General features: G+C 44.8%; 1 protein-coding gene across 1 annotated transcript in view; it reads right to left on the bottom strand.

Annotated features, from left to right (window-relative positions):
- The window catches only part of grm2a (glutamate receptor, metabotropic 2a), a 29,944-nt gene that overhangs the window by 2,101 nt on the left and 5,812 nt on the right, over nt 1-22,031 (bottom strand). Inside the window, exons 2-4 of the mRNA XM_028998982.1 lie at nt 18,376-19,056; nt 6,940-7,777; nt 3,272-4,335 (exon numbers count right to left, since the gene is read on the bottom strand). Coding sequence (XP_028854815.1) covers nt 3,272-4,335; nt 6,940-7,777; nt 18,376-18,882 — 2,409 coding nt within the window. The 5' untranslated portion in view covers nt 18,883-19,056. The remainder of the gene's footprint in view (nt 1-3,271; nt 4,336-6,939; nt 7,778-18,375; nt 19,057-22,031) is intronic.

Below are 22,031 nucleotides of genomic sequence, written 5' to 3'. Positions count from 1 at the left end.
TTTCAGTTTTTTCAGTTTTTTTCCAATGGAAAAACAAGGAAATTTTGAATTGGCCCTAAATTTATGAATTGTTGAATTATTAACACGTCAACCAAAAATTCATACACATGTCACTTTCAGGATGGCTACCAAGAGTCCTAAACCATTTTGCCATTCAAATCTGGTGCATGCCTAAATGTCTAAAGGTAGGGAGAGTTTCTCATGAAGAAACCAAATTCATATTTGATGGTCCTTAAAGGAAATGTCCAGAGTCAGGGCTAAGCAACAACATCCTTCTAAGGACACTTACTATTTGATGAACAGAAAAAAATGACAATGCATCTGGCAATGCATCTGTCAGCGGGGCGGAGCCACAGCTCTGGCGAAATCCGACACAAAATATCCTGAAAATTTCACTACAATGTTTACCCACCGATAAAGTAAAAATGAAAAAATATCACAGCCATGCAACCTTTCGGCAAGGTTGGTCTTTTTTTTTTTTATGGAAAGTCACCTCTGACGGCTATGATATAGGAACCACGTGCGTATGACCCTCCTTCACCCAGTATCACCATGCTTCACGGCTTGCTTTCTCCCACTTTCATTGCTCCTACGACTCCCTAAAATAGGATCAATAGTGTTTCACTGAGAGCAAGAGTGCATACGAACAAATGGACAAGCTTTTAATAATGCAGAGGATGATTCTGAGGAAGCCGAAGCGTCCGGCTTTCCAACAAGGCCAGTTCAGACATTTAGACGTTTATAAGAATGAAACTGTATTTGTGACGGATCGGTGCAGCTTGTGGTTTGGAGATGCAGTTCTTAATTTTATTCACTTCGGCGTGCTCAAGCCCACATCATACCTTTAATTTGCATATGACAAGATCTCTCAATAACGTTTCTCAGTCAAGGGTATCTGGAGTGCCGTGTTCTGCACTCAGGGTGGCCTAGATTTTTTTGTTGCTGCCTGTTTTCTCCGGGGTGAGAGCAGTAAACTGGTTGGTGTGACAATAAGAAGACGGAGATCAGCGTCAGTCACATGACATTAGCGTTGTCCCGCGATGCAGCCGCTGGATCAGCCAGACCTAACCTTAAAACGCCTTCTTCCCACAAAAGAAAAACTTCAGTGACAGGCAGATGTCACATAACAAAAATGTGGGGAATGTAACAACAAAGAGGACAAACAGAACTCAAGCATTGTGTTCTTATCTGCAAAAATACATTGAAATTGAAATGCTTTGGACTGTCAAGTCCCTGCGGCAGGAGCCCTTGTCCCTAGAAGATGTCACCACGACACATTATTCTTTATCACATTGAACATATACACACACATACACAAACATATCATTTAAATTATTTGTAATTGATTACTGTAGCTAAGTAGCTGTTTTATGCATCACTACTTGGGGAGGCTTTTTACTTCACTGCATTTCAAAGTAATATATTTACTCCACTTGTGTGAAATCTCATTCCTTTTTATGTTACTTTGTGGGAAAATACAGGACTTAAATGTAGAAATATCTACACACATACAGTTGTGGCTTTTTTTTCTGAACACAAGTTCCAATTACATCCAATTACAGTTTATACACAGAGACATAAAGATGCCACCTGGTTAAAAAAAAAAACAGTTTTTATTCAATTTGACTTTGACAGCTAATGAAATAGTCATTAATTGCATTCTATTAAAATATTGTTGTGCCAAGAGTGACATTAGAGGCTGGTTCTTTTAATACATAAGCAAGTTTGAAGGCACTTCTGCTTTTACTGAATAATATTTCACGTGCACCACTGTTAGTTCCACTGTATGTTGTGAATAATGCAGATGGGCTGAAATATTTGCTTTAAATTGTAGGCTAAGAAAATATCTTTATTTAATGTAATTTAATTGTAAAATATTTTAGATTCCTCATTCACTGGACATATTGTACAGGTGAAATGACATTTGCTTTTAAAACAAAATAGATTTCATGTATTATTAAATTGTATTATTAAATAAGACAATGCTATTTTTGCAGAGAAAAGGCAGATAGAATGCTGGACCAAACCGAAACCATGACCCATAAATATAACCCTAAATACAAACCAAACCGTGGGCTTGTTGATCTCAAAATCTGGGCAATTCCCTTAGGGGCTAAAGGTGTTTTTTTTCACACACGTCTTCTGTGTCATTTTCCTGACGTTAGTCTCACAGTATAAGATGACTCCATGTTGCAGCCAGATATGGGTGTGAGGTTCGCTCAGGTACACCTCTGTCCCAGTGCAGGGGCCACAGCTGGGACTCAGCCTGGCCTTTTCACACTCCAGCCCACACATCTCCACCAGGGACCTCCGCCTTCCTGCGCCCCGCGTCCTCAGAGAAACACAACGGTCTCCGCGGACAGAGGACAGGTCCCCCGCGAGCGGCGCTCACCGCCGCCACTCAGATTCGGAGAATTCAGGAGGCCACGAGTGTTCATCAGGCAAATAAGGGTGCGTGTCCCCATCAGTGACCTGATTAATTCCCCTTCACAGAAAGCACTTGCGGTGGGTGTAAAAATGCACATTCCCTAATATGCTGTCTTCCCTCGCATGTACTATCAACTCCTGCATTTAACTCAACAGACACCCCCTGACCATCGATTTTACCACACGGTTGTAATCTCTAATTTATTTATCACTATTGATTTTAGCTCGGCAACAAACACCACGGTGGCGTGCGCATTCTTTCACAAGGCGGAGAGGCTTCACAGCACCATTAAATTGTCGCTTCATCTCTGGTCATTAAACCTGCCATTGGACGCCTGTTCAGGCAGAATTTGTCATTTGCCTGGATATCATCTCGCCGGTTCCTTTGTTCTCTGCTGGAACGCATTTCCAGCCACATGAAACGCAAGCTGCTCCTTTTATCAGCGCAAAAGACAGCCGATCAAAGGTATCTTTCTATCCGTCTCCTGAATCGCAGGTACTACGGATAAATGCAGTGAGGCCAGATATTGGCTCCTGACTCACACTTGAAGTAGATGTTGCATTGGGAATTAGAAGTGGCCATATAAGATACGACCAGAGTTAAATGACAGACGATTTAAATGTTTAATTCGGCCCCTTAACTTGACCCTCAAGCAAACACCGGGACACCTGAACGCTTCTCTTCAGTGTAGCAGCAGCCGAGCAGGTCAGTGGCGAAGGATGAAGCGGCTATCAGGCTTGTGTGATTTGATCTAGATCCGGCCGAGGAGGCGTCAGCATTGCACGTTATTGACAGAGCTTATAAATGGGGCGTGAAGAACGGAAGACCCGCCCCCCCACTCACCCTGTAGTCGCTGGCCGTGACGTAGAAGATGGGCTGGAAGGCCAGCCAGATGATGCAGGTGGTGTACATGGTGAAGCCGATGAACTTGGCCTCGTTGAAGTTCTCCGGGCACTTCCTGGTCTTAAAGGCGTAGACGGTGCAGAGGATGATGAGCACGCAGTTGTAGGTGAGCGACATCAGCATGCTGGAGTCCTTGCTGTTGCACTTGAGCGTGACCACGTCGCGCCGCTCGGGGCTCACCTCCTTCCGGACGCCGGGCGCCTCCACCAGCAGCCAGATCACCACCACCAGCAGCTGGCAGGAGATGAGGCCGGCGCATATGGCCACTTGCGAGGTCGGGCTAATGAAGCGCAGGCGCTGAGCCCCGTCCTTCACGCCGCTGAAGATGCGGGCGATGCGGTTGGTCTTTGTGAGCAGCGCGGAGTAGCAGACGGCGAAGCTGGTGCCCAGGCCGAGGCGCCGTAGTGTGCAGACGGCCGCCGACGGCTTGGTGATGTAGATGAACGTCATGCAGTAGCACATCAGCACCCCCAGCAGCAGGATGTAGGAGAGCTCGCGTCCGGAGGCCTTCACCACCGGCGTCTCGTTGTGCTTCAGGAACAGGCCGATGATGAAGAGCGTGCACAGAATACCCAGGCAGGCGATGGTGACGGGACCCACGGCCCAAGCGTCCTCCCAGTGGATGTACTCCTCCGGTAGGTTGTAGCAGCCGGTCAGGTTGTCCAGGGGCCACTGGCCGAAGCTGCAGTCGGCGCAGGTGAACTCGTCCAGCAGGTACTGGTAGGGCTGGCAGGGGATGCAGATCCAGCAGCAGACGTCTCCGGGCTGCATGCTCTTGATCTCGTTTTTGCGGCAGGGGTCGCTGCACTGGGAGGTGGGCATGACCTGGCTCTCCCAGGGGATCAGGCTGGTGTTCAAACTCAAGCTCTGCGCCCAGTACCCAACCTTTTGGTAGATGTACCTGCCGTCCTGTTTGTGGTAGTGGAAGATGTTGTACCGACCGAGGCTGTCTCCAAAAGCGTCAAAGCTGACTATGTTGTCTGTGTCCGCTGGACGAAAGGGAGCTACAGAAAAGAAGAAACAACCAAAATGAGTTTTTTTTTATATCTCTGCCAACTGTATATCAGAACATCATGGACCATCTGAGAGACCTACAGATTCAACCAAAGATTACAGCCTGGAGGCTCTGCCTGACCCAAATAAACTGTAAAGATAAACTGTAAACACATACTTCCTAAATGGACCATGAGAGTGGACTTCTTACTACCAAGCCTGAGGTTGCTTCCATTTCCTTGTCTTTAGAAACGGTGTGGTGGGGGTTCTGGTTTAGCCCATTGAGGCATGATGCTGTACAGGGCCATGCAAGAAGAAAATGTTTTTTTCCCCATTGATTAATTTCATACATGTTGTGAGTGCAGATGCTAATTTGTAGGGCATTTAGTTGTCATGGGTTGTGGCCACTTTTTCACTTTTAAGTGGTTGAACTTGCTCATCTTTATCCTTTGATGAAACATACTCTCAAAAATATGAGAGTAGAGTCCAGGGTGAGGACGGCAATGGATCTCAGCCCAACTACCATCAGTGGTGGGAGATTTTTTAGATCATTTCCTCAACAGTCATCAAAACAAATAAAGAGAGAAGACAGGTTAAAGAAGAATGATATGCATATCCCCAGCAAACAAACAGGGAGAGATGAATCTGCAACAAGGATCATTAAAGCTCTTCTAGATATATAGACAGATATTTAGATCAGCAGCAAGGTAAACCTTGAGGAGCAAGGGAGAAACGTTGAAACAAGATATCCTTTATAATAAATATATATTAATCCTGCAGTTGGATAGTGCAGCATTACACCTTGTCAACATACATTACGTTGGTCTTTGTAAGTATTTTCATCTCCTGGTATGACAGTGCTTGGTAACAGTGGGTTAACTGTCAGACCTTCAGGCAAAGCCCTTTGCATCTCTCTTTGCCCAGCTCGGCCCGGCTTCCAGATTTGCCTTGTCCTCGTCTCGGCAAGGCTGATGCATTGGTCACAGGTGCAAACAGAACATTTACATAATTGAAGCCAGAAGGTTGACTCACAGGAGAGTCTAGCGCATTTGATCACCTCTCCAAAGCCTTAAACGACATCTTAATGGCTTTTCCTTTTGTTGGTTTTCAAGATGTTATCAAACTCCCAAAGTAATTCGATTTGTTCCACATTACCGAGGACATTTTTAGACACAGTCTTAAGCATGTAAACGTGGCGACACAAAACCTCACAGAAAACTATGGATTAGTGAGGTGAATAGGGTGGACAGGGTTTGCTTTGACTGTCCCTGCAACTACTGATTACAAATCACTTTGGTTGAGGGTGTCGGATAAAACCTGTAAATTAAGGGCAAGTTTTATGAATTTCCAGAATGGTCTCCCTACATTACAAGGTCCAAATTGTTTGTAGCTCCCTCAGGACGGCTTCACCAATCTGGAATCTGTCCCCAGGACATTAGAATATGTCCGAATATTGCTTCAAAGTGAGCTAGCAGCATGTTGGCATGCTTGTGATAAATGCGTGTCACTCGAAGCATGTTTCACAGACAAGGACGGCTATGCATAATTCAGGCCAGCTACAGTGGAAGGGATGGCATCTGACAGGTTACGCCTCTGTTCACCCACGCCACAAGGCTTCGCGCAGAGGTATTTGTGTGTTTCCGGCTAAAATCCCATTCCGCAGAAGACTGTGACAGCGCCTGTTTTGCAGCATGATGATGATAATTATGGCCCGGTGAAAAGAACACAAATTAATCTGCGGCTCCCTGCAGATGTTTATTTGTTTTTTTCGAATTTCGTCAGCTTCTTGTGGCGCCAACGAAGGGGAATTCAATCATTTAATCAATTTATTACCGCTCCATCGCAGTCAAAGTGAGAATAACATTAAGTAATTATGTAAGGGGCTATTTTTGTTGCAATACATAAGAAATTATGCACTGGTCACATTTGTGAATTTAACGTTCACTACAATCCTTATAATAAAATCTGTGCTGATGGTCTACTTGCAAGTATGGGTTTTGTTTCGTATGGTTTCTACTTGCAAGTATGGTTTTGTTTCGTATGGTTTCTACTGGCAAGTACGGTTTTGTTTCGTATGGTTTCTACTTGCAAGTACGGTTTTGTTTCATATGGTTTCTACTTGCAAGTATGGGTTTTGTTTCATATGGTTTCTTCTTGCAAGTACGGTTTTGTTTCGTATGGTTTCTACTTGCAAGTACGGTTTTGTTTCGTATGGTTTCTACTTGCAAGTACGGTTTTGTTTCGTATGGTTTCTACTTGCAAGTACGATTTTGTTTCATATGGTTTCTACTTGCAAGTATGGGTTTTGTTTTGTATGGTTTCTACTTGCAAGTACGGTTTTGTTTCGTATGGTTTCTACTTGCAAGTATGGGTTTTGTTTTGTATGGTTTCTACTTGCAAGTACGGATTTGTTGTAATGCATTCCCAGGATGACTATAATCGAGAATTAGAGATTGTGTCTGTGTCCTTGAACAAGTGGCATTATGGGCAAAAAGAAAAACAAATAACAAGGGAGGACAGGAGGAGACAGGACCTCATGCGATATTTCAGGAAAGTAAGAAAAATGTCAATTCTTTTTTTAAGAATTTGTGGGATTTCATACTTAAATCTCTTACCATCAAACTTGGTCTTCAGGATGTAGTCCTTGTAAAACTTCCTGCCATTCAGTGGTTTCATGGCACTGCAGACCTTGGTGGTGTTGGGACACACAGCCTGCTTCATGTGGTGAAGTGCTTGCGCCATGGCATAGACCGCGTTCACCACAAACATGATTTTGGACTCTTGCTCAAACCTCCCGTCGCGGAGCGAGTGCTTGCCGCAGCTCAGGTCGTGGAGGCTGCACTGAAAGCGGTGCTCCCAGAACTCGCGGAACCACGGGTTGCGGGTGTTGTTGTAGGGGTTCAGGCCGGTGAAGTAGTCTTCGAACTCCTTGATGGGGTAAGAGGCCAGCTCGATGGTGAACGCGCCGTTGGCCACCGTCTCGCTGCCCCTGACCACGCTCTCCTGCGCCCCCCAGCCGTCGCTGGCCACCCAGATGAAGCTGACGTTCATGCGGGCGGCCGCCACCAGCAGCTCGCGGGCGTCCTCGCTGCGCGTGAACAGGATGACCACCCTGGCGTTGGATTTCTGGAGCAGGGAACGGATCACGTTCTCATAGCTGTAACGGTCCATGGAGCGGCTCACCTTGGCCGACGTGGCGATGCAGATCTGAAGCGCCCGGGCCTCCTGCTGAAACGCGTCGATCCCGGTCTCACCGTAATCCCCTTCCGAAGCCACAGTGGACACGTACGTCCAGTTAAAGTACCGCAGGATCTCAGCCATGGCTTTGGCCTGGTAAAAGTCTGGCGGCACGGTGCGGGCAAAGAAGTCGTAGCGGGACTTGTCACTGAGCTTTGCGCTGGTGGAGGCATAGCTTATCTGGGGGATCTGGAACAGGCGCAGCAAGTTTGCCACCTACAAAAGACATAGATATTCCCATAAAAGCCAGTTCCCTGTCTTATCATCCCATGGCAATACAGATTAGAAATGTTCAGGTCTACAATTTTATGTCTATGCTTCAGGCTTAATGGTTCAGCAACAGACTGGGCTTTTTGGTAAATAAGAATCGGAGTTGGAATCGGAGACAAGACACCTCAAATGCAAACTTTCTTTTTATTTCCAAAAAACCTAGACACGTCCAAACAAGCACAAAGAATAAGAGTTTGCCGAAAAGCTCATGGTAAGCAGCTAGAATAAGGAGGCGGTCACTCACAGCCGCCTTATTTCACTCTAAAATGACTCGCCCCCTGTCATGCAGCTCAGTGCTTAATGCAATCACAGGGTCACATGACACTTTGGGGATGCCCTGAGAGTTTGAAGGAATCTGATACCCTCATCAGCGACTGGCAACGCCCGCCACCCATACAAACTAATGAGATAATTGCACGACGAATTACTGGAGTAGGGCAGGTAGTTACAAAGCAAAGCAAATCTAAATCTGGATCTGCCGAAATCTGGGTCTGTCCACTGCTCCCTGCATTAAAAATTCAAATACCTACAGTACAGGCCAAAAGTTTGGACACACCTTCTCATTCAATGTGTTTTCTTTATTTACATGACCATTTGCATTGGTAGATTCTCACTGAAGGCATCAAAACTATGAATGAACACATGTGGAGTTATGTACTTAACAGAAAGTGGAGACCTGGACTCCACAGTCACCGGACCTGAACCCAGTCAAGATGGTTTGGGGTGAGCTGGACCGCAGAGTGAAGGCAAAGGGGCCAACAAGTGGTAAACACCTCTGGGAACTCCTTCAAGACTGTTGGAGAACCATGTCAGGTGACGACCTCTTGAAGCTCATCGAGAGAATGCCAAGAGTGTGCAAAGCAGTAATCAGAGCAAAGAAACTAGAATATAAAACATGTTTTCGGTTATTTCACCTTTTTTTGTTAAGTACATAACTCCACATGTGTTCATTCATAGTTTTGATGCCTTCAGTGAGAATCTACCAACGTAAATGGTCATGAGAATAAAGAAAACACATTGAATGAGAAGGTGTGTCCAAACTTTTGGCCTGTACTGTATATATCGACAGATCAGAAAAAAATGGAGGATCAAAGAGAGTATCTGCTTTATGTTCCCCTGATATGCTCATCTACTGCATACTTCAGCCATGCAAATCAAGTGGAATTTTTATTCTGACTTTTTCCAACCTAACTTTTAGGGGCTGTTATTAAGAATGAATGGGGAATTACAGTGAAGAATTATGTAAAACGATTGTGAGGGAGTCCACGTACTTCAAACGTAATGAGCTCTGTGAACGGATAATGATTGTAGGTTTCTAAAATGAGAGAAATATTGGAACATCTGCATTTGTTACACTCATGCAAAGAGCCGTAATACACCACAGCACCTGCGTTTCAGCTTTTGATTGTCAGGGAGAAGCCGCTGTAGCCGATCATCACATTTTTTGCACGTTTCCATAGAAACCGGGAAAGGGAAGGGAAAGGTCTTTGGTAAATAGGACGGTTACTGGAAGGAAAGTTGACACCTCATGAGGTCTATGATCTTCCCAGGCATGATCTCTGCTCATTGTTACAAGTTAAACTCAACATGTTAGCACATTATCCATCCCAGAATGCACTCCACCCTGCTGTTCTCTTTAACAAGGCCCTCCATCCATCACGCCTCCTGGATGCCTTATTTATATGATTATTACTGTAATTAAAAAAAGCCAACCTTCTGAACACAGCAACTTGTAAGATCATTATGTAACATGAAGACACCTATTTGCTTCATTCCAAATCAGCCCATTTCCAATGCAGGCTTAGCCAATACTTTCGATATAAAATTATGCTCATAAATATCTGGCAGACTTTACATTTTTAATAGTTTAATGACTAATATTTCAATCCTCCTCCATATAATAAATTCAGAATACACAATGTCCAACATATACAACATGTCCAGTGAAGGCATGCTGAAAGCCTTTTGCTCACTCACAGCTCTAGCAACCATCTACAGGGCATTGAACTATCAAAACCCACATTTTAAATGATCCACACATGCTGGAGCACCTGAGGCCACCAACCATCTTCACCCGACTTTTTGGGGGAAAATGTAGGAATCTTTTTAGATGAAAGTTCTTCCCCGATGGAAATTTACTGATTGAAGTCAAGCTTAGGGTGTGGCCAAGATATACAGGGAGCGCAGAATTATTAGGCAAATGAGTATTTTGTCCACATCATCCTCTTCATGCATGTTGTCTTACTCCAAGCTGTATAGGCTCGAAAGCCTACTACCAATTAAGCATATTAGGTGATGTGCATCTCTGTAATGAGAAGGGGTGTGGTCTAATGACATCAACACCCTATATCAGGTGTGCATAATTATTAGGCAACTTCCTTTCCTTTGGCAAAATGGGTCAAAAGAAGGACTTGACAGGCTCAGAAAAGTAAAAAATAGTGAGATATCTTGCAGAGGGATGCAGCACTCTTAAAATTGCAAAGCTTCTGAAGAGTGATCATCGAACAATCAAGCGTTTCATTCAAAATAGTCAACAGGGTCGCAAGAAGCGTGTGGAAAAACCAAGACGAAAAATAACTGCCCATGAACTGAGAAAAGTCAAGCGTGCAGCTGCCAAGATGCCACTTGCCACCAGTTTGGCCATATTTCAGAGCTGCAACATCACTGGAGTGCCCAAAAGCACAAGGTGTGCAATACTCAGAGACATAGCCAAGGTAAGAAAGGCTGAAAGACGACCACCACTGAACAAGACACACAAGCTGAAACGTCAAGACTGGGCCAAGAAATATCTCAAGACTGATTTTTCTAAGGTTTTATGGACTGATGAAATGAGAGTGAGTCTTGATGGGCCAGATGGATGGGCCCGTGGCTGGATTGGTAAAGGGCAGAGAGCTCCAGTCCGACTCAGACGCCAGCAAGGTGGAGGTGGAGTACTGGTTTGGGCTGGTATCATCAAAGATGAGCTTGTGGGGCCTTTTCGGGTTGAGGATGGAGTCAAGCTCAACTTCCAGTCCTACTGCCAGTTTCTGGAAGACACCTTCAAGCAGTGGTACAGGAAGAAGTCTGCATCCTTCAAGAAAAACATGATTTTCATGCAGGACAATGCTCCATCACACACGTCCAAGTACTCCACAGCGTGGCTGGCAAGAAAGGGTATAAAAGAAGAAAAACTAATGACATGGCCTCCTTGTTCACCTGATCTGAACCCCATTGAGAACCTGTGGTCCATCATCAAATGTGAGATTTACAAGGAGGGAAAACAGTACACCTCTCTGAACAGTGTCTGGAAGGCTGTGGTTGCTGCTGCACGCAATGTTGATGGTGAACAGATCAAAACACTGACAGAATCCATGGATGGCAGGCTTTTCAGTGTCCTTGCAAAGAAAGGTGGCTATATTGGTCGCTGATTTGTTTTTGTTTTGTTTTTGAATGTCAGAAATGTATATTTGTGAATGTGGAGATGTTATATTGGTTTCACTGGTAAAAATAAATAATTAAAATGGGTATATATTTGTTTTTTGTTAAGTTGCCTAATAATTATGCACAGTAATAGTCACCTGCACACACAGATATCCCCCTAAAATAGCTAAAAATAAAAACAAACTAAAAACTACTTCCAAAAACATCCAGCTTTGATATTAATGAGTTTTTTGGGTTCATTGAGAACATGGTTGTTGTTCAATAATATAATTATTCCTCAAAAATTCTGCACTCCCTGTACACCCATCCTGTGTAGCAATGGAACTGCAGGACGGTTCAGACGAGGGCTGTATTGCAATCGATGCGTTATACATTTATTCTTAATCATTAAATATGTCAATGATAAATCTTTTTTCCAAAATGGTTACAGTCTGTACACTTTTATGGATTTATCATTTTAAGCAGGTCAGACCAGATAACTATGGCAGGATTTAATTCATGCAGTGCAGATGTTCACTTTGTCTGCTTCGGCCACCATCAAATTTCTGTCAGCTAGCGCACACTGGACGTGAACCTGACCCACGGAAAGCCGAAGCTGCCACAACAAGAGTAAGTGATATTTCCACCCTCCCTGGGGAGACAACAAAAGAAGATACATATGGCTTAGATCAAATCCACTTTCATCCCAAAAGCATCTACCCGGCGCTAACCGCGACACGCGTCCAAACTGCGTTGTTTGATCCCTTCTCGGGGAAAAAAGGAAAGATCTCCAAGCCGCCCTAGTGGTACCACGACTGCGTGCACCACACTCAGCCACACACATATACAGACCCGCTGTGCACTTTGGGATGACTGATTAAGTCCAGTCGGGTCTGGAAAAAATGTTGTTTTGGACCACTGAGTCCCACTGGACACACAGCCTGTCATATCCTCGCCGTGCAACATAAGTCTTTCCCCGTGATGTTCCTTTATTTTTAAGCGAGAGAACCTGCCAGTTGTCAGGGGAGGATGATAAAGGAGGGGGTGGGGGTGCATTAAAGAGCAGCAAACCAGGAAACAGAGGGGCGAACCGTGCGAAGCCTGGCAGGTTCCCACGAAGTGCCGTTCCACGAACTCTCATCTCTTATTCATCCAGACAACAGTGGCTGAGGGGAAGAGGGGCCGTCAGCCCCCTGTGCCAAAGCCGTCCAGAAGCTGTCTACCGCAGGCCAGCCAGAGCTGCACATCGGAACCGGAGGCGCTCCGGCGAATGCAGTCGCTGTTTACGGGGGAGGGCACTACATTACACATTAGAGTGTCGGTAATGATACGTGTGGCGGTTGCCTTCTCGCGGTGCCAGGTTACAATGTGGTTTCCCCCCATGCTCTGCGAGAGCTGATTGGATTTGCCGTCGGTGGATTTCCAGAAATGGGAAGTGAGGGAGCCGCCAGTTGCGTCTTATTGCAACCACTCCATGCCGCCTTGGTGATGATGCCGGCGTCCCTTCATTCCATAATTCCACACATATCCTCTATATGCATGATGTACCACAGCAACATTCTGATCAGGAATGGATCTAATGTGTCAACGATGTGTTAAATGGGCCTACACTGTTGTATTTTCTCCTCTCCTAATTTTAGTATTATAGCGGCGGTAATAATGGCGGTGAGTCAAATATTTTCAGATGTTACATTTAAATTTCACTCACCTCAAGTAATTAATTGTACACCCGTGACTGCCAGATTGAGAAGTAACCAGATCATATTAAGGTGAGCGGAATGCAGTGGGCTCACTGAATTTCTGCTTTTCTCAAATTCTAATGCATTAATCATCTCCATTTAAAACATACTATGAGAGATAATGTGTCTGAATAGAGAGATTCGGGTTGAGGGCACATTAGACCACTGTGTGTGGGTGTGTGTTTTTACATGATTAAGTCAATTAAACAAAAAAAGCAAAAATATGAGATTGACACATTCACAAAGCCTGGTTTATTCCTCCGTTTCTCTTTAAAATGTCCAGACGCTTATAACAAATTTTAATGTGAATATTCAGGATCGTTTGCAACTCCACGTCACCCATTTTAAAGCTTGTACAGGATCTAATGATCCACCTCCCAAGATTCTGTTCTTCCTTGTCCGTCAAATGAGCGAGGGAGAGGGGATGTGGGTGGAGAAGGGAATAAAAGGCACCCCTCCCAGACCACAGCAGCTCTACCTCATGGACATGTCAGGGTTTTTTTCAACATGAAAAGCCCATCTGCTCATCCCAGAAGGCTGTCTCAGCCTGTGTCTCTGCACTAACTGACTCTCCCCAGAGCTGGAGTCCAGGTTCGTGCTCGTCACCACATAAACCAAGGCAAACAACACACACACACACACCTACACACAATCATACACTATCTCTCCATACTAATGGGAACAGTGGCGAGGTCTGAATCATCAACATGATAAAGTCACCTCTCCCTACAATGGTGGGTCTGGGGTGGGTAGTGCGAGCACACAGACTACAGAGAGTTCCTGCGGAAGCTCACTTTTAAAGAGTTCTGTTGCCTGGCAACCAGCTTTAATATGTTCTGCCAGGTGGAAGTCTGACCCGGTTACACACCGGGAGGAAAGAGGAGAGAATCTTTCTAATCAAACGCTGATCCCTCGGCCGGCGGGGAGAAGGCCGCTCGGCACACACCGACTCTAAACATGCTCTTTAAGGGGCATCAGACACGCTCGCATCTACCGAGTCGCCATCCACAGCGCCAACGTCACCATTCACCACTACACTACTGTCAGACGTGTTCCCAAGACAATTTCTCATCTGTTTCATTAGATGATGGCTCCTGCCTCCTTCCTTAAAATGAAGGTGTAAATGCAAAGGGTCGGGTTAGCCATGGGCGAATCCAATCACCTTTCAATAATTAATAATATCAGGCATGACATTTTGTTCTTTAACTATGAATTATAGAACGCCGTAGTACGACTATGGACTAGTATTCCGGCCATCGCTCTGTCCTGTGTCTGTGTGCATGAATGTCAATTCTTATGCGTGATTCAGCCTCGGGCATGGCTAAGTCATTCTGTTTGATCACACCCTTCCACCAGTTTTGATCAAATCCCTTCTGTTAAATTGTGTTATTCATGCAATGCACTAAATATTTAATTAGGTCAGAAATTACTAAAATAAACTTCTCTTCAAAATTAATGTACAATAAAAACTGTCTTGACAGTAATATTCAGGAACAATGAATAAAATTGAAATAAAAATAACATAGTTAGGAAATTAAAGAAAATTAAATGTGATGTAATTCAAGCATAGATACAGTAGTTGCAATGATAGGGTGGTAGTAGCCTAGCAGGTAACACACTCGCCTATGAACCAGAAAACCCAGGTTCAAACCCCACTTACTACCATTGTGTCCCTGAGCAAGACACTTAACCCTGAGTGTCTCCAGGGGGCGGACTGTCCCTGTAACTACTGATTGTTAGTCGCTCTGGACAAGGGCGTGTGGTAAATTCCGTAAATGTAAATGTAAATGTAAATGATACAGACATTTTCCCTCTTCAATTGGCAATAAGTCGTTGATGCTTTATTATGTTTACATTATGATACTATTATGATATTATCACTATCCTGATATCATATGGTGAAATGTATTTAATATCATTGCACTACAGTTTGATTAGCTGGTAGGAATATCGGCTTGTCATTGCATGGTACGCCGCTCACTTGTAACGTTGTGAATTTGAACATTACAAAGTGCATTTTAAAATTGGTCTCAAATTAATTTTTGAACTAAAAAAAAAAGAAACCCATTGCTGCCATTTCCTGCTAAAATCATCAAAACTGAATGAACAGGACAGGCAGAGTGTGTTGGAATTTGGAATATCGCAACTGTTTGCCTGTGTATGTTAGTCGATGTGATTGTGTGTGTGTGCTGTCAATGCAGCCTCACAGCAGCACCGCTTCTCATTATCCAGTGACTCGCCTTGTCACCGAGGACATGATAAACATCCCTGAAGGTTCGACAGCACGGTAAATCTCTGCCTCTTACAGTAGTTAATAAATAGATGCATTGTGAACCATTCTCGGCACAATCGCGCTAAATGGCATTCCAAAATCACCTATACAGATCACTGCTGACGCTTGGCAGCGCTGGTCTCTGCTATAAGAGAGCATTTCACACGAGTGACTCACACACAACAAGGATCCTGTCCAGGTTTTTAAAAAGCTGGAGTCTCAACCATGAATTAATTACAAGCAAGCCCTGGGGCTAGATGTTCTTCACTGTAATTGCAGAACACAGCGCATTACCAATTATCACGGAGCGTCTGATGTTGGACGCGTAGAAAAAAATGAATCAAATGTTTAACTCTTGGCAGAAAGTTCACATGGAAATTTGAGTGTAATTTGTAATTCGATTTTGTAAACATGTGGGTCAAGTTCTTCTTGATATTAACGTGATCTGAAATTTGAGCATCTCAGTGTCGTCAAAATTGTGCCATTCATCATGCAAAAAAAATTATTTTATGAATATCTTCTGGTTTTCATGAGTTTTCAGTTTTAATCTATTTCAGTTTATGTATAATTAACATTTAATTACATTTAATTGTAGCATTTACATTTAATTGTAGCATTTAATTACACTGTCTTGCATGATATCTCACATCTCCTGAAAAAACTCCCCTTTAAGAGCGGCATGAGCATCAGTTCAGGGCCAAATTCCTGGCAATTTTTACCACGCGATGTGCCCAGTCTGTGGGAGCGATGCCATCACCGACCAGACTCTGGGCCATGTCCGGCTGGTACACCTCGCAGCAGCAAGGTTAACAAAGCAGCCGCACATCCTGGGGCGACGCCCAATCAACTGCGCCCCCTGGCGCGTTTCACTGGTCCAAACTGTCGATGAGCCTTTTTTTCTAAAATACAACCTTCTCCAGACAGGCCACACCGATTCATCTTCTGCCCAGATCTGAGTGCTGATGACACTGTATCTGAAAGCATTTTACAAGAAGATGTTAAATAGATGTTAAATAGATCCATCTCTTATTGAGCATATTGTTGATTATCGGGAACTTAGTAAGCGAAAATCAATTCAGTCTTCAATGTCTGATCTTTTTGTTAGCAGGTTGGAGCCATGAACCAGACTGTCTGAGGAAGGGGATGTTCTTCCAAGACGTGCATGTTCTATGAGTTGGGAATGTAAAGTAAATCTTCCGGAACGGCCTTCAGCTTCCCCCCAAGCCTAACAGTCTGGTGTACTGTGCAAGAGCAGAGCATGAAAAATTACAGGGAAATTTTTAATTAAAAGTATTTATTTCCATGAAATATATAGATTTATTTGCAACCACAGTTTCTTTAGCGATTTCTTTGTGATTGAGAGTCTCTGCACACACTGAAATGGAGGGTGCTGATGCAACTGAAACAAAACGGTTTTATTAAAAGAAACCAAACAACAAAAAGGGGAGTGTGTATGGTCATACACAGCACAGCACACAGTGCACACAGCGAAATGTGCCGGGGAGCCGTGTGTGGGTACCTTGCCGTACCGCATGACTCCATGTAAAATTGGGTAGAGGTGTAGGAGGAGCAACTTAAAGGAAATGGGAAATAAGAACAGCATAAGAAAGATCAGCAAACTGAACAAGTACTGCAAATTAACAAATAACTTGTTTAATGACTGAACTTTAATAAGTGTTCAGTTGCGGCCCCTGGTGGCTGATGCCTGCTAGTGCCGGGACGAGATGGTTATCCGGTTTACTGAGGTTTCTGATTTCGCCTTTTTCCGCGTAGATTCAAATGAAACTGTTCGTTTTAAGACGTGACGTCTACTTGAGTCTGTCTGAATGAGAGTCAGTAGGATGCTCCCTACATCTGCTTTATAATGATTAAGCAATATAACAGCGAGACCCTCCCCACCCTCACGAGGTTCTGCATTATTAACACGCTCCCTCACCCGGCAACCACCGCTCCGCGGAGCTACAGCTTCTGAGGATGAAACAAGGGCAGCCGTTGCCAACAGCCAGGCTGACATGAGCTTTGCTTGTTTATGTGTGTGGTTGTTTTTTTTGCCGGATGCACTTCCTTACTCATTCTTGTGCGCTCTCCCCAAAGCTGATTTGGATGGATGTCTACTCGGGAAGTGTGTCATTGCTTCTATCGGCTTTGTTCCGATGCGGGTGATGATATCGATGAAGGAGACATATATACTCAGTAACAGCAGCCCAATTAGCGAGTCACTTTGAGAAGCCGTGGCAAAAAGTAATCATACTGTCACTAGCTATCATGTCCTCCCCCCCCAGCTCAACATCTGTGGGATGTCTGGATCTGACAGGCTAACTGCTGGTGTGAATTGCTGATGGAGGAGGCTCCTAAAAAAAAAAAACTGGAGGGAAGTCAATTAAACAAGCCGGGCGTATGGGCAGAAGGTAGACCAACGCTTAGCGCATAGCGGCAGCTCATTAAGGCTGCATATTAACATCTTACCGAACATGGCCTAATCAGCCCCGTTTCCCAATTACAGCCTGTGATATCCCTTCAGTGACGTCTAAACTGCCACGCTCGGCCGAGTAGGAACCGCCATGTGTTTTTGGCTCACATTAGTATTCAGCGGACATGGGCCCCGTACTGCAGGAGGTTCAGAGAATGAAAGGAAAAATTCATCTTTTTATGTGCGATGCCATTGCAGTAAATGCATTATGTTGATGAAGTCGAGCAATGTTTTCGTGGCGTAGTGCATGGGGAGTGCTAACGTGGGTCTTCGGGATTTACCTAAATATAACGTCTACATAGTTATGCAAATATTCTGACTCCCCAACCTTTTTTTACATTTACATTTATGGCACTTATCAGACGCCCTTATCCAGAGTGACTTACAATCAGTAGTTACAGGTACAGTCCCCCCCTGGAGAAACTTAGGGTTAAGTGTCTTGCTCAGGGACACAATGGTAGTAAGTGGGATTTGAACCTGGATCTTCTGATTCATAGGCGAGTGTGTTACCCACTAGGCTACTACCACCCTTTTTGATGTGATTAATTCTGAAACCCAGAAGATCAACTTTAACTATGTTATTATACAATTTCAAACAGGTGAACTAGGCAACGTGACAACCGGAACATATCTCCTGAACAGCAGGAAGAAATGCGAGTGTTACCTGGATTGAAACATCACTGTAGGAACCTCCTATGACACCTGAGATGGCCATAGGGACGTCATCGTGGATGGCGTAGGAGCCGTCGGGGCAGGTGTACTCACTGTCATCCACCTTGGTGAGGGAGGCGCGCACAAACTCCAGCGATTGCTCCAGGGCGTAGGTGTCCTTAGAACACGTGTCCAGGATGTGGGCGCCGAGCTTGACGCCCGGCAGGATGCGGCTGTCCTGGTTGATCTCGTCCAGGGCCAGCAGCATTGCCTCCAGACGCTGGATGCCACGCTGGGCGTTGATGCGCCCGCAGTCCTCGGCGCCGTCCCCTTTCTGGTGTACCGGGAAGAGGCCGCCGATCACCAGGTCCCCCTCTATAGTGATCTCACGCTTGGAGTCTGTGCTGTAGCCCGGCATGGCCAGAGCCTGCAAGTTGTGGGACCAGAAGAGCAGCAGGCCCAGCTGAAGGAGCCAGTACATGGACGGAGGTCTGAACCGCGGGGACCTCCCAGCCATCATGTCCCTAAGCAGGTCACTCGACCCCTCCTTCTATGTCTCGGGCTGAATCACTCCCTCTGTCGCTCTCGCTCGCTCACTCGACGGGGCCGGACTTTAAAGACACTTTGTTTTTGTGCAGGCGGGCGCTGTCTCCAGCCTCAGTGACATCTTCTTTTTAGGTCCGCAGATCACAGCCTGTGGATCAAACAGAAGTGGCTTCAGTGGCTGTCCTGCAGCACAATGAGACCGCTGTCCGACACTGACCCTTCCTGTACCCCGTGTACCCAGATCTTATTCTGAACTCTGCTTGTGTAACGACTCATCGTTCCCTTTAATAATATATTCGTTCGGCAAAAATAAAAAAAGGAAAAAGGTCACAGTGTATATAGATCTGATGGCTCATGCATTTTACAAAACTACCCAACACATCTTTTTCTATAAATAACGTTATTTTGTAGCCATTAAGATGATCAAATCCATTTAAAAAAACACAATGAGAGCGAGAAACGCTCTAAGTGCGAAACTGCAGCGTGTTTTTACGGTTACTGTTAATGTGTGAAGCCTATTCTGTCCGCTACTGTCCCACTGCAATATTTATGAAATAGTTCATAAAAGCGTGTCTTTTTTTTTTTTTTTTCATAATGCTCACACCATGTTCAAAACAGAATGTGCCATGGTGCTCTTTTTTTGGTTTAACACGTTGAAAGACGTGTGATAAGACATACGTAACTGCTGGAGCTTTGTGGGAATTTAACATCCCGATGAAACTTGAAAAGTGAAAGTTTTTATTCTTTTTTTTACTTGGAGCACTTTGCATGAGTCACGGGCATCAGAGAGAAAGGAGACTGGGGAGTTTTTTTTTTTCTATTATTATTATTTCCATGCCTTCCGCATGTGGAGGAAGAGAAAAGAAGGCTACAGTATTCATCCAGCCCCGTGGCGGCATGTTTGAGATGGACGCCGCTGCTTGGTGAAGTCCTGAGGCATGCCCGCCATGCATTTCTGAGCAGCGCTGCGCCGCTCGCGCTGCTTAGCGGGCGACAGCTCTCTCAGGGATGAGTGCGTCCGCCCCTACCTCCAGGCCTCAGGGACCTGTGAAGCCTGGTCCCTCCTGTCTGACCCCATGAAGAGATGTACCACCAGACTACTCAGGCTTACCGCGTCACAGCATTTCAATGCACGTTCGCTGCACCCACAAACACACTCTATCTCTCTATCTCTCTCTATCGCACACACACACACACACACACACACACACAGCCATAAACCATCACATTTATATCAAACCCAAACCCCAGGGTTGTTCATTATTGTTTTAAGTGTTTCTTATGTATGTTCAAATATGCATATGTTTGCTGTATGCAATCATTCAACAATTTGAATGAATTTACCTTGAGACACTTCTTAATATCATGCTGTCAATAGGTACAGTGATTTATTGTTACAGGCAAATACAACAAGGAACATGTCAGTTTTTGATGTTGTAATGTAGATCGGAGTCTGATGGTCCTGTCTGCAACCATCAAAGGGCCTCCTCCATGGTTGATGGATAGCTGTAGACACTCAGTGTCGTAGCCCTCTCCAGAACGTCCAATTACATGCTGACTGTTTGAATCCAACATCGCTCCACTGATCTCAGTCCACTTCTCCAGTGACTTGCCATTCGCCAGCCTTTAGGCTTTTCTTGGAAACACAAGATGAAATGCAACACTCTTGCACAATAATCGTAAAGCTAGAATATTTCCAGGTTTTTAAAAAATGTGATGTCCGCTCGTAAGTATGTGCCCGGTTCGACATGGACATGGGCAGCAACATTCTTTTTCACATGCTGGGCATTTCTGAATCTCCCCCAAGAGGCTGTTATCAGCAGAATATTTAAGCAAATGTCATCACTTCTTGAACAAACCACTTTTTAAATCACGTAATTACCTATTGACAAAACAATGTTCTGCCTTGCTGGCTTTATTAATGTACTACTGCTGCGCATAATTTAATTTACTAAAAAAAAAAAAAAAAAAAAAGAATTCTAGCTTTTCCCTTGTAGAGTTTTCTGCTGAGATTAATAAAGATTTGTGTACTTTGGGTGGAGGCAGCCTGCGAAGCCCCATTCTCTGGATGACTCATCCAGCACTGGATTTAGTCCAAAATTCGGGAGTTTATTCTTTCTTTCATTTTTCATTTTCTTATTTTTTTTTTCACCTCCTGATGCAACGTTCCTTTCATTGTAATCCAGGCTCTCCGACTCAGCCATGTGAGACCCACGCCACTGTGATCCCGGCCGGAGTGGAAGCATGTCTCTTCACACCGAGATGCATGCATTCATCTCACCAAGACACATCCTTGCACTCATTAGGGCCCTTCTCTCTACCCTTTGTTTCCATGGAAACTTGCCAGACAAGATGGAGTGTGGAGCGAAAAGATGGGCAAGGAGGACAACTGGGCCAATCTGGCTGGAGACAGGGGTCCTCTGGGATCACTGGGTTATTTGTGCTTTTTTTTTTTTACCCACAATGCATTTCCAAAAGGCTTAATTGGCTTCCCACTTAACCTTAATATACTTATAGCTATGAAGTTTTTTTTTTTGAGGGGCTGGTCCTTGATGCCTTTTACTGTCAACAATAACAACTGTTTTCTTTGGGGAGGAGATCTTAATTAGTTTAACATCTCGATAGTTTATGTAATGAGATCGGCCCAGGAGACGCTGACTACCTTGAATGTGCCCGTGGGGTAAAGACATACAAGCACTTTTGGCAACAAACGCGAAAATGAACATGTCATGTTGCATTAGATGCTTCGGCTTGCTGCGGCGCTGCAGTCTGCTTCTCAGGTAGTGTTGCGAAAAGCCTGAAGGGAAGGCAGGGTGTCAGACATTTCTGCCGGGCCCCACAGCAGAAAAGGCGAACATTAAAGCTCAGCTCGCTGCTCTGGGAGAGCAGTCTGCACGGCGCACCTCACAGCCAAAAAATTGGTGTCTGGCAGCACGGTGCTACATTTTAATGCCTCAATCGCTGCATTTTGCTGTCTTGTTCGGTCACAGTAATCAGGGGGATGGGGGGGGGCTAGCTGTCCTGAATTGCATTACATGCACGCTACACGGCAGAAGTTTGGGACCGTTAGAAACAACAACCGCAACTGACTGCCTGTGGACGGGGAATGTAACAACATCCACT

The sequence above is a fragment of the Denticeps clupeoides genome, chromosome 12 (assembly GCF_900700375.1).
Source record: "Denticeps clupeoides chromosome 12, fDenClu1.1, whole genome shotgun sequence".
NCBI classification, from domain to species: domain Eukaryota; kingdom Metazoa; phylum Chordata; class Actinopteri; order Clupeiformes; family Denticipitidae; genus Denticeps; species Denticeps clupeoides.
Note: the sequence above shows the minus strand (reverse complement) of the source record. Positions and strands in the feature narration are given on the sequence as shown.